General features: G+C 44.6%; 1 protein-coding gene across 5 annotated transcripts in view; it reads left to right on the top strand.

The window, feature by feature from the left end:
- Positions 1–15,515, top strand: part of LOC126188996 (TOX high mobility group box family member 4-B-like) — a 477,811-nt gene that overhangs the window by 332,178 nt on the left and 130,118 nt on the right. For all 5 annotated transcript variants that reach the window (XM_049930833.1, XM_049930799.1, XM_049930816.1 and 2 more), the window contains one exon: positions 14,170–14,241. In XM_049930833.1, coding sequence (XP_049786790.1) covers positions 14,170–14,241 — 72 coding nt within the window. The remainder of the gene's footprint in view (positions 1–14,169; positions 14,242–15,515) is intronic.

Raw genomic sequence — 15,515 nt, 5'->3', positions numbered from 1 at the left:
TCATCGTAAGGCGTCTAACCACAAGTCCACATCCGTTGCAATGCTCCAGCGTCGAGCCATTACTGTGTGTGAAGCTGTTCTGTTGATTACGACTATGTGGTCAATAAGGCAGTCATCCCGCGCTACACTCACTTTATGTGGTCCAGTACATATTCGCCACTGCGTGGGACCCTTTTCTATCCAACGGTTCCACAAACGCATCGCTGTCGTAGTAGCGTGGCGTGCACGATTCGCAATGTCACGGAACGACAGACCTAGTCGCAGGAGACCAATCATTATACCCCGTTCTAACTCACCCACGTGGTGATATTGCGCTGTTTGACGTCTACGACGCATACCGGCATTTGCTTGCACCTTTACGCTTCGTTTGACGGCTCTGTACTGTCTGAACGTGGCATGACACTGACTTGTATGCTCACATAAAAGAGGGGACGTGCATGCTACCTCACTGAGATATTAATCACTTGTTATTCTACAAATCGTCGGATTTTGAGTGATTCAGAGGATTCCTTCTGGCTTTTGCAGTTTTCATAAACAGTGATGTATTTCTATCAGCCTCATTCAGTTGGATGGATCTCTTGGCATCCTTTTCTTTACAGTTCTGCATCGATAATCAACTTCATATCAAAACCTTATACTCTAACAACACCCAGTAACCAACAATATGATAATCGAGCCTGTTGGCCAAGAGCTCGAAAGAGACCATTCGGACCATAAGCGCTGTACAGATCAAATGTATTATGAAATGTCTATAGAGCTAAAAAAAAACATTCCATTCACCCAGTTGTGTAAAACTTACACACACACACAAGAGCGAGTAGATAGATAGAGTGAGAGAGAGAGAGAGAGAGAGAGAGAGAGAGAGAGCGAGAGCGAGAGCGTGAGCGTGATGTCTTGCTGGTGGGATCGAAACTGTCTCCGACAGTAGCTCCCAGCAGCCAATAAAATACGCGCTGCCGATGCCTAAGCTTAAAGGTAAGCAAGTTTACGCGATGATAGCAATAATCCCCCAATATTGCGCTCCTGGCCGCTGGGATTGGCTGCCGCCCGTCGCAGTTTTAAACCTCTGTCCACGCGACTAGCAGCTAATCTAGATTACAAAGCGCATTAAATAAACTTGGCATCGCTGGGGGAGGCAGGGCGGCCAAATCCCGGACCAGTAACTTGGGAGACAACTCGCAAGTGTGCTCGGCCCGGCTAACGATCCCACTTAGATATTAGCGCCACACGGCCGGCGGTGGCCCGTTTGTTTCTCTTCTCCGTGCGCCGTGTTATGCTGCGCCAACGAAAATGTTGTCCTTGTGCCGTGGTTTCGCAGCGCGCCTCCCCTGCCGCTGGCGTGCTACCTGCTCGCTGCTCTGACGCGCTCTTCCGCTGCAGCCGTACTCATTGTCAAACGAACGTCTCCCGTCAGCCGGTCAAGACGCGCTATTCACTAAAACCCCGTAGCATTTCAGTAAAATATAATAAGTTTGCGGGACAGGATAAAAAGAAATTGCCTGACTGCATGAGGTGCGACAGATCTGTATGTGAGCGAATACTCACGAAATCACTTACCGTTATACCAACATGTGAAAGTTTCAGAAAGTAATTTTTATTACGTTCGAGGCATGATCAAAAATTAACGGGAATTGTTGTTTTTCTTGAAGAAACTTTATTTAATCAACATCAACTTTGGCCCCTACAGATATAATACTGCCGAAAATGCAAACACAAATCAGAAACAGATGTACAAACAGCATTAAAAAATATGAAAATTGGATGCATGAAGCTCGTGAAATAAAAAAAAATAAAATGACGTGCTGACATACACTCCTGGAAATTGAAATAAGAACACCGTGAATTCATTGTCCCAGGAAGGGGAAACTTTATTGACACATTCCTGGGGTCAGATACATCACATGATCACACTGACAGAATCACAGGCACATAGACACAGGCAACAGAGCATGCACAATGTCGGCACTAGTACAGTGTATATCCACCTTTCGCAGCAATGCAGGCTGCTATTCTCCCATGGAGACGATCGTAGAGATGCTGGATGTAGTCCTGTGGAACGGCTTGCCATGCCATTTCCACCTGGCGCCTCAATTGGACCAGCGTTCGTGCTGGACGTGCAGACCGCGTGAGACGACGCTTCATCCAGTCCCAAACATGCTCAATGGGGGACAGATCCGGAGATCTTGCTGGCCAGGGTAGTTGACTTACACCTTCTGAGCACGTTGGGTGGCACGGGATACATGCGGACGTGCATTGTCCTGTTGGAACAGCAAGTTCCCTTGCCGGTCTAGGAATGGTAGAACGATGGGTTCGATGACGGTTTGGATGTACCGTGCACTATTCAGTGTCCCCTCAACGATCACCAGTGGTGTACGGCCAGTGTAGGAGATCGCTCCCCACACCGTGATGCCGGGTGTTGGCCCTGTGTGCCTCGGTCGTATGCAGTCCTGATTGTGTCGCTCACCTGCACGGCGCCAAACACGCATACGACCATCATTGGCACCAAGACAGAAGCGACTCTCATCGCTGAAGACGACACGTCTCCATTCGTCCCTCCATTCACGCCTGTCGCGACACCACTGGAGGCGGGCTGCACGATGTTGTGGGGTGAGCGGAAGACGGCCTAACGGTGTGCGGGACCGTAGCCCAGCTTCATGGAGACGGTTGCGAATGGTCCTCGCCGATACCCCAGGAGCAACAGTGTCCCTAATTTGCTGGGAAGTGGCGGTGCGGTCCCCTACGGCACTGCGTAGGATCCTACGGTCTTGGCGTGCATCCGTGCGTCGCTGCGGTCCGGTCCCAGGTCGACGGGCACGTGCACCTTCCGCCGACCACTGGCGACAACATCGATGTACTGTGGAGACCTCACGCCCCACGTGTTGAGCAATTCGGCGGTACGTCCACCCGGCCTCCCGCATGCCCACTATACGCCCTCGCTCAAAGTCCGTCAACTGCACATACGGTTCACGTCCACGCTGTCGCGGCATGCTACCAGTGTTAAAGACTGCGATGGAGCTCCGTATGCCACGGCAAACTGGCTGACACTGACGGCGGCGGTGCACAAATGCTGCGCAGCTAGCGCCATTCGACGGCCAACACCGCGGTTCCTGGTGTGTCCGCTGTGCCGTGCGTGTGATCATTGCTTGTACAGCCCTCTCGCAGTGTCCGGAGCAAGTATGGTGGGTCTGACACACCGGTGTCAATGTGTTCTTTTTTCTATTTCCAGGAGTGTACATTGGTCTGTTCCCAAGCATTTTTCTTATAGTAAATTTCACATTTTGGAGAGAAAATAAGAATTTTAATTGCACCGAAAGTAAATTTGCAACTTCCGTAGTCTGTATTTTGATATCATTTAACAGCAGCCAGCGTCGCGAAGTGGACTGTATGTACGAGGCGTGATTTTGTTTATTTTTCAAAGTATGCCATCCATTTATCCGGCACACACTGATACAACTTACTACTTCTGCGTCGGCATCGCTGCTTTTCTCTCTGCGCCAAAACGCGCAATGCTGACACGTGTAGCATTTATTTCCCTAAAATCAGATATACCTTCAGAATTGAAAGTTTTGCTCAACATTACATTTATGTTTTTTGTGTATTTTCAGAAGCACGCAGTTTTTAAACAAAATTCCTTTCAACTGGCGAAAGCCTCATTTTTCAGAATGTTGATCAAGAAAAGAAGTACACATGTGCATAGGTTGTTATAAAACCGAATAGTTTATACTTTGGAAGGAAGTGCTCCTCGACATCGACGTTTCATGTTCACTATTTTTACTAAAATATTGTCGTCACGAAGTAAAGAAATTAGTCCCACAAATATAAAATGCAGACAGAGAGCTAAAAAAAGTGCTCTGGCAACCACCGAAATACTAATTATGAAGGAAAGGCCCCCCCCCATCACAGTGACGCTGCAGCACCTGCGGGTGAAAGTTTAGAAAGCTTTGCTCTCTGCGGCGTTGTTGCAAAAGTACTGAGCCGACTGGGAAACTGAAAATCGACTGATCCTCTCAAGACAAATGGGAAAGAGGAGACGAGGCGTTACACGATGAAAGAAGTCTTTACAGGTAAAAAAAAATCAGTGTTTGAAGTACTGTCGATGATGATGTAATTAGAGACTTAGAACAGGTTCAGACAGACAACGATTGGGAAGGAGTTCTGACACGTCTTGTTCAAAGCAAACTCCCAGCGTGCCCTTAGGAGATCTGAGGAAACCTAAATTGAAGGCTTTAGAAGCGCCACATAGCTCGGTTTGACTGATTAATCATAATGGACATGAAGGCTCTACTTTCTACTTTTTATATTACGTTGTTCTGTTTAAACATTTTTTTCGGAGTATACATGAGTTAAAACTGCTGATTTATTAAATGTGATTCTTAAATTGCTTGGCGATTATATTTATCTTCTGTGGGCAGTTACATCCACATCACTGTTTATGAACTAAAGTAATTGCAGAGAACTTCATTGTGCTGTATAGTGGATGCATGTACCGGTTTAGCTCAAAATGGCGTTGATACTTTCATTATCCTCCTTTACTGTAACATTTGATGAAATGTTTCTGTCCTTTTGGTAGTTTTATGAAGTATGACATTATAACCGTGTACCTATAACCACGTTCACTTTATTTTGTTAAAAAATTTCGTGAAACGATGCGACGGCAGTCATATTTTGTGGTTAATGCCATTCCTTTGTTTCAAGTTTTCATGCTTCGCGACGAGTGTTGACACCGTGTAAGAGGGTCGAGTGTTTGTCTACTTCAAGTGCTGTAGTTACAGCCTTGAAAAATGCGCTTAAAACGCCACAAGCCATGTTAAGTTAGTGTAATCGTAATTCACACCTTTTAGGTTACTGTACGCATAGAAAGAGCATTTGCAAACTCCGGAAGATGGCGTTATACATGATCCTTTCAGTGATTTTTACATAATCAAAACGAAGCTTTTTGAAAATTACTGCCCTATCCCTAAAGGTACTTAAAAATTTTGGTTATCACTATCATATGAATTGAATTATTTGGTTTGTTGAGTTTATTCTGTTTGCATTTTTTTGGTTACTGGCAAACAACAAACATAAAAGTGGAAATACGAACTCACTGCAACCGATACTAAAAGCCGAAAGATATTCAAGCCATTCGAGTGCCGTGTTCTTCATAGCACCGATTACGTACGTACTGATAGATGTTTGGATGTACTTTTGACATCTCGATCGTTCATGTAGCCTACGAACTGGTTGTATTTTGTACGTTAGTCTTCAGAGTCGAGCAAAATATATTTTGTGGACTGGGAAGGGACGGTTTTAAAATTTTAGTTTCAGCATGAAACGTTGAATTAATTTATTATTATATAAAGTTCATTTTTTTATTACGCCCATGTTCTGTCGTGAAAACTTCAGCTTACTACCGGTCTAAGATAAATGTAAACTACAGACAGAGTGGAGCTCGAATTTGCGTCCTTCTCGTCAGATACGACTGCATTTCACCGAAACACTACGGCCCTTCGTATTAGATCTAATCTACGAGAGCTGAAGCACAAAGACAGACTGGTTTTTACCTTTAGCTTCGGTGATAGTTTCCTGTCTCTGACATGAATATTTAAAAAGGTACAGGATTCCATGTATAATAACCAAAGGCGACAGCACTCTCGTATCGGTTGGTTGTAATGGTCTATTTCGTAGACGTTCTTTGCATTTCGCATACCAAACAGTGGAGGTGCGCGAGAGGAGGAGTACGGCGCAATAAAATTCTGTGTTCGTTCAAAACATACACCCACTTAAACTTGTGAAAAGCTGCAACCAGCGTGTGGTGAAGATACACTACCCCTTGCAACGGTGTTTAAGTGGTTCAATGTCTTCAAGGAAGGCCGACTTGTCCTTGTTAAGAAAGGTAGGCCTGATGGTTCGGCTTCTGCTGTGACCTAAGTAAACATCAACATAGCTGCTATGATTATTCGTGAGAATCGGCGGATAACATTACGTCACGTCGGTGAAGTGTTGAGGACTACATATGGCAGTGTCGTTACGATCATACATGATCATCTCCATATGACCCGTGTTATTGGTCGTTGGGTGCCACGTCTGTTAACTCCTGAACAATAGACAGTGTGAGTGGAGACAACCCGTGAAGTGCTGCGTTCGAGGGGATGAGTTTCTAAAATCGATTATCACCGGTGATGAGTCACGGCTGCGTGACTCTGATCTCGAAGGAACACGAGCCAGCACAGTTTGGAAATCGCCAGTTTCTTCATCACCAAAAAAGGCGAAGCTTGTTCCTTCTGCAGTGGAAGTGATGATGACCATATTTTCTTTTTGACTGGCATGGAATGATTTACTACACGACGCGACTTCATCATGACAATGCCTCTGCCTCACGTCACAAATCAAGTCACGCAGTTTACGGTTTAATTCAACATTACTTGTGCATCTCCTCGGCCTTATAACCCCGATCTTGCATCACTAAAAGCAAAGCTTCGGAGCATTCGATTTGAGAACTCTGAAGTAGTGCTCAGGAGAAGTGAGGCAGTTCTCAAGGACCTGACAAAGAATGGCCTGGACCATGTGTTCGAGGACTGGCAGACACGCTATAAAAATTGCAATCAAGTAAGACGGCGTACTTTGAAAACGATCATGTGAACATTGAAATGGAGTAAAAGACATCTGTGAAAAAATCTGTCTCAGTCTTTGGTTATCATCACTTGTAAATTTCTTCTTATATGTAGTGTACCAAATGTAAAATTAATACGCATATAAAATGAGGAAATAAACAGAATTTGTAGTTTATGATCATTCCTTTTATTGCCACTCGAGACCGAGACACAAACAGGGTGCAGAATTTTTAATGTGGTGTAATTTCGGAATCCGGCATCGATTTGCTCCGACAGCGTCTGAAAATTGCAAGAAATGTGACAACTACGTAAAATATTCGGCTGCTGTATCCACTTCTCGTGACACTTACATGTGGCCCAGTGTTAAATGTTCTAGCATTACCGGTTTGGACTACGTGGACATGTCCCCGAACGCAAATGCAACGTTTCCCCGACGGCGTCCACACGTTTGACGGCGATTTCTGCTGGAGCACTACAGCTGAGGCTGCGCGCCGAGGAAGGGCGGCTGGCAGCGGCGCTTCTGCGCGAGCAGCAGCCAATAAATTTGCACGTCTCGCTGTGCCGCGACAGGCGGGCCGCGCGCCGTGAGTCAGTCGGCCGTCAGCCGGGATTTACCGTCATAACGGATAGCACGCTAGCCTCGCCTTGCCGCTCCGCCGATTCTGAGCGCCCGTGACTGATGTAATGCCGTGCGATATTTCCCCGTGTTTCCGCGACCCGTCCATCTCCAGAATTTCGCCACTCTTGCCGCATCGGAAATCAAGAGTCGTCAATCTGCTGCCGCCAGCGTTGTATGTCCGAATCGGAGAAGGAAGTGCTGCAAAAGATGTGCTTGTTTTTCACCAGAAAGGACACGCTGTGTACAGCACCGTCAGTAGTAGCTTCACGAGAGCGTGAGCATTTCGTGTGATATCGCTGAGTTGGATTGTATAAAGAATAATAACTGCAGATCCAAGACTTTATAGGACTGTGGCTTTTCTGCACTGTGTCTCTGCCATCAAACTTGCAAAACTGTGACGCTCAATCCATAGATACCTAGTTAAAATTTCAGTGGTGATGAAATTTCTGATGGAATTTCTATCAACGGAAGTTTGACATCGAGTTGGTCTGCAACGTTTCATTAAATCAGCGAATTATATGGGGGAAGAGGAGTAGGGGGAATAAGCTCGATAGCCGCCCTTGGTTGTTGAACACGTCACAACTAATCATTACAGTTAATTAGTTATTCATACAACACAGCTACACACCTGAAGAGTGATATGTTGATTTGAAGCTGGCAACAACGAACATTTCGTGAGGAACCTCAGCATGAGAACAGTCAGCACTGACGGGTCATAGAGACAGTTGGTTCAAGGCTTCACCTTTGGACTTCTTTCCACTAAACCCACCTTCAGTTGTTCCATGGGTATGCAGGAATTAGCAAAATATAGCAACAGCTGCACCGTCGAAAACACACAGAGTTTGTACACGAAGTTGGTCTTCAGTTGCAACAAGTAAGGCTTCTTTCTTATGTAAGTATCCATACGCACTGGGCATTCGTGTTAATCTGAAAATCCCGCTGTGTTATGTTGAGCAAGTTCCGAGAAATAGTGATTTTCCGTTATCCTCCTTCACCTATCGAGTCATGCACTAGAAGCAAGCCGGCCGCGGTAGGCCAGCGGTTCTAGGCGCTTCATTCTGGAACCACGCGACTGCTATGGTCGCAGGTTCGAATCCTGCCTCGAGCATGGATGTGTGTGATGTCCTTAGGTTAGTTAGGTTTAAGTAGTTCTAAGTTCTAGGGGACTGATGACCACAGCAGTTAAGTCCCATAGTGCTCAGAACCATTTGAACCATTTTTTTTAACAGGAAAATCTGATACGTGAGGAAAACATGTCGACTGATCCACCTGTATGTACGATGATAAAATCAAACATTGAAACAGAATCGACACTCTTTCCGTCCTGCAAAACTCTCTTGCTTCTCATGTATTACACATTCTCTACTGGTTCTGTTCTTAAGAGTGAGTAGCATTGTTATCTCTCGCCTCCTCCATATCATATTTGGTCCACAAACCATCAGTCAGTGATTTGTATATGAAATAATACGAGTCTGTGTCAATGGTCTACTGAAAATTTTTATCTGTAGTTGAGTTTTTTTTGGGAGCACTAAGTAATAATGAGCGGATAGAGCTGAGAAACAAAGTTAGAACGTTCGGGACTTAAATTATGAAGTTTGTAATGAATGTCGACACTACTTCAGTGTGCATAGTGGACAAAAAAGATATCACCGATTACCGACAGCGACTTAAGTAGGCGAGAAAATGGCCTGAAACTGAAGTAATAAAATCGAAATAAAAATCCTTATGTTAACAGAAAGAGACCGATCCTTTGAGCTCCAAGAGTGTCAAGTTAGTGCTTCTCCAGGTGTCTGGCAGTTGTGTGCTGACATGTCCGAAGTGTCACTGTGTAAGCGTTTACACAGAAATACCTCGGACATGACTGTGTAAGCGCTCCGGACATGTCAGGCCACAACTCCCAGCACCTGGAGAAGCGCCAATTCGACACTGTTGGAGCCCACAGCTGATCAGGAACACACGGTAGGTGAGAGATGGGACGAATACGGACAGAAGCCGACGATATTAATGTAATAGGAGGCCACTAACTTGTTATTCCAATTCACTTTATGCACGCCGAAAATGCGCTGGTAAACTTTTTCGTGTTTTAAATCATGAGCTGATAATGAGAGCACCGTTTCCAGAAACGCATTGTTGCGTTGTGTGTGGGGCATAAAACGGTTGAATGTTTCCAGTTATTACTGTGAAAATATAACGACCGCTACCTTATGTCCTTAAAATTGATAATATTGTATTAAAACAGTAAATAATTAGAATCTCGAAACGGCAGGTAAATAAAAAGCTTGTGAATCTGGAAATGAATTCAACAGTCCTATTGTCCACCGTATCTATGAAAAGGACAAACGTAGGCTGGTTACGGGATTTAGGCCCCATTCTTATTCAAGTGAAAAGGCACAAGATATCAAAACTTATCATGTAAGTCCTGGGGTTTAAGTCCCATAATGTGTACGCATCGTCCTAGAGGGTAGAAGCGAAGTCTGCGGACAGAGTTAAAAGTTACTAAAGTACATTCGAGATGAATTTTCGTTCAGGGAACATTCGCTATGCATTACCATACACCAAAATAATAAAAATTCGATGTTTTAGTCATGCATTATGTCCCGCAAGCCATTTTAAGTAGGACTGATTCATAACAAAGAAATATTAATTATCTGCTAATCAGCTTCTAACACATCAGTATTGCAATTAACGTATTAGAGATCTACACTCATGAGGCAAACTCCAAGAAAAAAATTCATGTATGTTGGCAGACGATGACAAAATATGTAATCTTTCTTTAAAGCAGATGAAATACTCAGTCTTCACAAACACAGCAAATTATACAACGAAATGTCGTTTGAGAAGCACAGGTTGCTCAGGTAAGGATCTATATAGGCAGCGACTGTGTCACGTGTCAGTCTGTCGACTGGACTCTCGTGAACTACACTCCTGGAAATGGAAAAAAGAACACATTGACACCGGTGTGTCAGACCCACCATACTTGCTCCGGACACTGCGAGAGGGCTGTACAAGCAATGATCACACGCACGGAACAGCGGACACACCAGGAACCGCGGTGTTGGCCGTCGAATGGCGCTAGCTGCGCAGCATTTGTGCACCGCCGCCGTCAGTGTCAGCCAGTTTGCCGTGGCATACGGAGCTCCATCGCAGTCTTTAACACTGGTAGCATGCCGCGACAGCGTGGACGTGAACCGTATGTGCAGTTGACGGACTTTGAGCGAGGGCGTATAGTGGGCATGCGGGAGGCCGGGTGGACGTACCGCCGAATTGCTCAACACGTGGGGCGTGAGGTCTCCACAGTACATCGATGTTGTCGCCAGTGGTCGGCGGAAGGTGCACGTGCCCGTCGACCTGGGACCGGACCGCAGCGACGCACGGATGCACGCCAAGACCGTAGGATCCTACGCAGTGCCGTAGGGGACCGCACCGCCACTTCCCAGCAAATTAGGGACACTGTTGCTCCTGGGGTATCGGCGAGGACCATTCGCAACCGTCTCCATGAAGCTGGGCTACGGTCCCGCACACCGTTAGGCCGTCTTCCGCTCACGCCCCAACATCGTGCAGCCCGCCTCCAGTGGTGTCGCGACAGGCGTGAATGGAGGGACGAATGGAGACGTGTCGTCTTCAGCGATGAGAGTCGCTTCTGCCTTGGTGCCAATGATGGTCGTATGCGTGTTTGGCGCCGTGCAGGTGAGCGCCACAATCAGGACTGCATACGACCGAGGCACACAGGGCCAACACCCGGCATCATGGTGTGGGGAGCGATCTCCTACACTGGCCGTACACCACTGGTGATCGTCGAGGGGACACTGAATAGTGCACGGTACATCCAAACCGTCATCGAACCCATCGTTCTACCATTCCTAGACCGGCAAGAGAACTTGCTGTTCCAACAGGACAATGCACGTCCGCATGTATCCCGTGCCACCCAACGTGCTCTAGAAGGTGTAAGTCAACTACCCTGGCCAGCAAGATCCCATTGAGCATGTTTGGGACTGGATGAAGCGTCGTCTCACGCGGTCTGCACGTCCAGCACGAACGCTGGTCCAACTGAGGCGCCAGGTGGAAATGGCATGGCAAGCCGTTCCACAGGACTACATCCAGCATCTCTACGATCGTCTCCGTGGGAGAATAGCAGCCTGCATTGCTGAGAAAGGTGGATATACACTGTACTAGTGCCGACATTGTGCATGCTCTGTTGCCTGTGTCTATGTGTCTGTGGTTCTGTCAGTGTGATCATGTGATGTATCTGACCCCAGGAATGTGTCAATAAAGTTTCCCCTTCCTGGGACAATGAATTCACGGTGTTCTTATTTCAATTTCCAGGAGTGTATATTACTCAAGTCATTCAAGCACAGTTAGTCCATCGATGGTAATCGACGACATCGAACAGAACCATAACAAATTGAATTTGATCGAACCATGCATTAGCTATCACGCCTTATGCTGGAACGGGTAATTTGTTAGTTTCTCTTCATCAAGAAACTACATGCGCCAAGGTAAAGTTCGATAAATGACTAATTCTGCGTACACTTAATCACATATGACTGAACAAAGTTAAGGTCCATTTCATTTTTCGATAATGCGACACCAGTGAAAGTACCATTGGACTCGACTCGGCATAGCGTTATTCTATCGTTGGTTAAAATAACAGGTACCTCAACAGTTAAGAATACGAAAACCCAGAGATCTCAGATTACAACATTCGTAGACAACTGACCTATATTTGATCCTCTTTTCTTCCTCTCTCTCTCTCTCTCTCTCTCTCTCTCTCTCTCTCTCTCGGTCGTTTTATTTTTACTAGATTAACCTGAGTTGAGAGTGACAAGCAGTCAAACGAAACGGAGGTGCATAATCCAGTATGAGGAAATACCCACCACATTTGAATTCTGCCAAAGTGAAAACGCTAACTGTAAATAATAATTCACCAGATACTATGGATACCTTATATAAAACCACTCAAAAAACGTACACCATCAAATCTGTCGACAGAGTTCACTTCCATCCTATGTACGTTGATTATATGTCCATATATCTCCTGGTGTACCTACTGAAACAGTCATACCGCCGATGCCACTCCGCCATGAAATGTCAAGTCTAGAGTCGCCCTGAAACACACTAAGTGCATTACGGAGAAGAAATGTATCTCCTGTTGTCGCTACCGAACTTGCGACAGGCATAAAGGGGTTGTGGCCGGGTGGATGTAATGGTATTTGTTTTACGCCGGTTGCAGCCCGTTAAATTGTTTCGGCAGTGGCTGTGCTTGTTAAGTGTCAGTGTTATCACGCCAGTCGTAAAGTGGCCCGCACATAAAACAAGGCGGTCCCGCGTTATCTGCGCTCGGCTTATAATGACTTGGAGCGATCCGAATTATCTTGGTGGACCGCAACTAGTTACCGAAGAGCACCCCCACACTTCCATTAAAACTCTGCGTAAGGTTTATTTCCAGGTTTGTCCAACTTTCGCGAGTTATTCCGCCGCCTGCTGTGGCGATAATACATATGCGGCAAATGAAAATTTTAATAGCACTCATTGGCAGTATCCGTGGCGGAGGCATGCTCTTGATTGACTGGTTTATTAGCACCGCTCTCATGGATTGTTACACAGTGTGCCGAGAGAGAAAAGATACTGAAAAATGTCCCGCACTTTACAGTCTGGTTTCTCCGTACCGAATAAACGGTATTAGCGACGGTCAGAAAGCGATTGATCATGAACGATTTCACAACTGGAACATATCCGTGTGTATCCACAGTTATTCACAATAGTAACAGAATACATGGAAGGAAAAGCAAGCAGAAAAAGAAAGCCTAGTACTAAACTGAAAATTTCCTTTTTTGGTTCCGTATTAAACGTTTCTATCAAACGTAGACAGACTATTCTGCTGCTAGATTGGGTACACACAAATCAGGCCTATAAATCTGCCTAATACACCTAACTTTTGCTGTGTTAATGAATTGATGATTCAGATCATCATAACCAACAATAATAGAGGAAATGGCGTTAAGTGCCTCCTTGTAAGTTGTTATCTTTCTTATCCTCTTGAGTCCGTACACGAAAGGTATGTTGGAGACATGAGAATTATTTTAAACCCTGTCATAACTAACAGTCCTCAAAATCTGACTGAAGCATCTTTGGCCTGTCCTGGGTCTGCCATGTCCCATATGCGTTCCAGTCTCAGGCGAGTGTTGCTACCCCATTTGTACAGTCTACAATTACCCCTTGTAAACTCTGTAGGAATATCAAATCGTATAGAACGGCGAGTTCTATTTTAAGTACACAGCTACATGTCTGTATAGCAAGGCGAAGTGCAGTTTAGGAAAATTTTCTTTCTGCGCACTAAAAAGTACTTCGTCCTGTTAGAACTTTTTATTCAGCCAGTTGTGTGAAAAAGTAGAATATATGAAAAATCAAATTCTTTTACACTGGGCATTAGGGGTATAGATACAGATATTGCGACAACTGGTACCTTAATATATACTCACTTCAACGTGTTAATTGCTTTTTCTCTGTGTCTGTCGATGTTCCCGCAAACATGCCCCAAAATTTACTAGTTGATGTTTTCTACATGGTCATAACTGCACTGTGAAGTTGTCTACGCCTGTCAATATAGACTATCCACTTTGCGTCCAAATGTCCAAAAATCATTATCTGACCTACTGCCCAGGGAAAGATAAATGTTGGTGGATTGCTTGCACCATCCATACTTGGAGGTACTAACTAACCGAAAAACATTCTACTCGTAATAGCTATAATAATTAGTCTGCAAATGAAGTAAATGCTGATGTAATGTTGTTCAGTACACTGTCCTCAGTCATCAACGCAAATATCTATGCTTATGCCCCTAACGCCCTGTATCTTCAGTACGTTCACAATTTCTGTTACAGTTTGGTATCGTTTAAATTTGTCCACATGACCTGAGAGTACTGCCATTCTTACGAAAATATATTTCTTCTTTTTCAGAGAAACGACAACTTGGACCTGTCTCTTTCCGTATCTCACGGATTTCATCACAACGGCTATATGGGGGACCAGGTAAGCAAACTCTGACATTTACACTATAATGAAACAAAATATCCTAGTACTAAAAGCAAATATCCTCTGTTTCGAATATTGTGACAGGATGGGAGATATCAGAAATTGGAAGTAAAGTTATATTTGAGCTTAATACCTTAACAAGCATCGGTCGGAGTGAAAGGAGACATTAAAACAATTTCTTGAGATAAATGATGTTCAACTATTAAGCTGGTATAATTATTATAAAACAGCTTTGAAATGTGGCTAAATTTCTTTACAGGTCATTACTAGCAGTTGTGACTTATGGAGGCTGTGCGCAGCACATAACAAAGACAGCTGGTCCTGCAAATACACTCGTGTGGAAAACTTAAGGACGGAAGTAATGTTCGTGTGATGTGTCACAGCCAAGTAACATTGCTCGATGAGACTTGGACCATATATCGAAAAAGCTGCTGCGGTATGGCGGGTCATGTGGTTCTCAACCCTTACAGTATCAACATATTTTTCATAACGCGCAGTTCCGGGGGGGGGGGGGGGGGGTACTTTGTGCCCACCACAAAATATTTTTGTAATTCAAATTTCTTTAAGTTGTGCTACAAATTCCTCTTCTCTCCAATTGTATTCAGTACCTCCTCATTAGTTTCGTTATCTACCCATCTAATCTTCAGCATTCGTCTGTAGCACCATATATCGAATGCTACTATTCTCTTTTTGTCCGCACGCTCTACAAGAATATATACACTTTCTTACAGCCCTCTTAGTTGAAAATTTTCTCACCGTTTGATCGAGTGTGTCAACACCACCTTTTGACTCATTATAATATAAATTTATGATTGTTTTCTTCTTAGTATCAGTAAGTGAACCAACTGCAGCGTCATAATGTTGAGTCGACAGCAACAGAAGTTCTTTTTTTTTGGGAGGGGGGTATTTCTCGGTGAATATAAGAAATAATTGTGACTGTCATATTTCCACTAATAGACTCACTGAAAACAAATTTACTGGAATATAATTCTGTTCTTGAGATGTCTTTCAGTTCTTGAGATATATGCTTCCTGTTAGCTTGTATTCTCCTCACGAGAATTAGCTTGTGATTCCTCCACAAATCTTCGGCAAAATCAGCTCAACTGTAATATCTGTATGTGGTGACGTTGCGTCCTGAATTATGTATAGGAGCAATCAGGCGTTTCACTACAGCTGCAGCTGATTTTAATTGTTGTGGACTACCATTTTTATTTCCTGCATACACCTCCACGCTGGGAACATACATACGAGTATCTGGCTTTAGAGTCTGT

The sequence above is a fragment of the Schistocerca cancellata genome, chromosome 1, assembly GCF_023864275.1.
Source record: "Schistocerca cancellata isolate TAMUIC-IGC-003103 chromosome 1, iqSchCanc2.1, whole genome shotgun sequence".
Taxonomy (NCBI): domain Eukaryota; kingdom Metazoa; phylum Arthropoda; class Insecta; order Orthoptera; family Acrididae; genus Schistocerca; species Schistocerca cancellata.
This window is presented reverse-complemented; position numbering and strand designations above follow the sequence as displayed.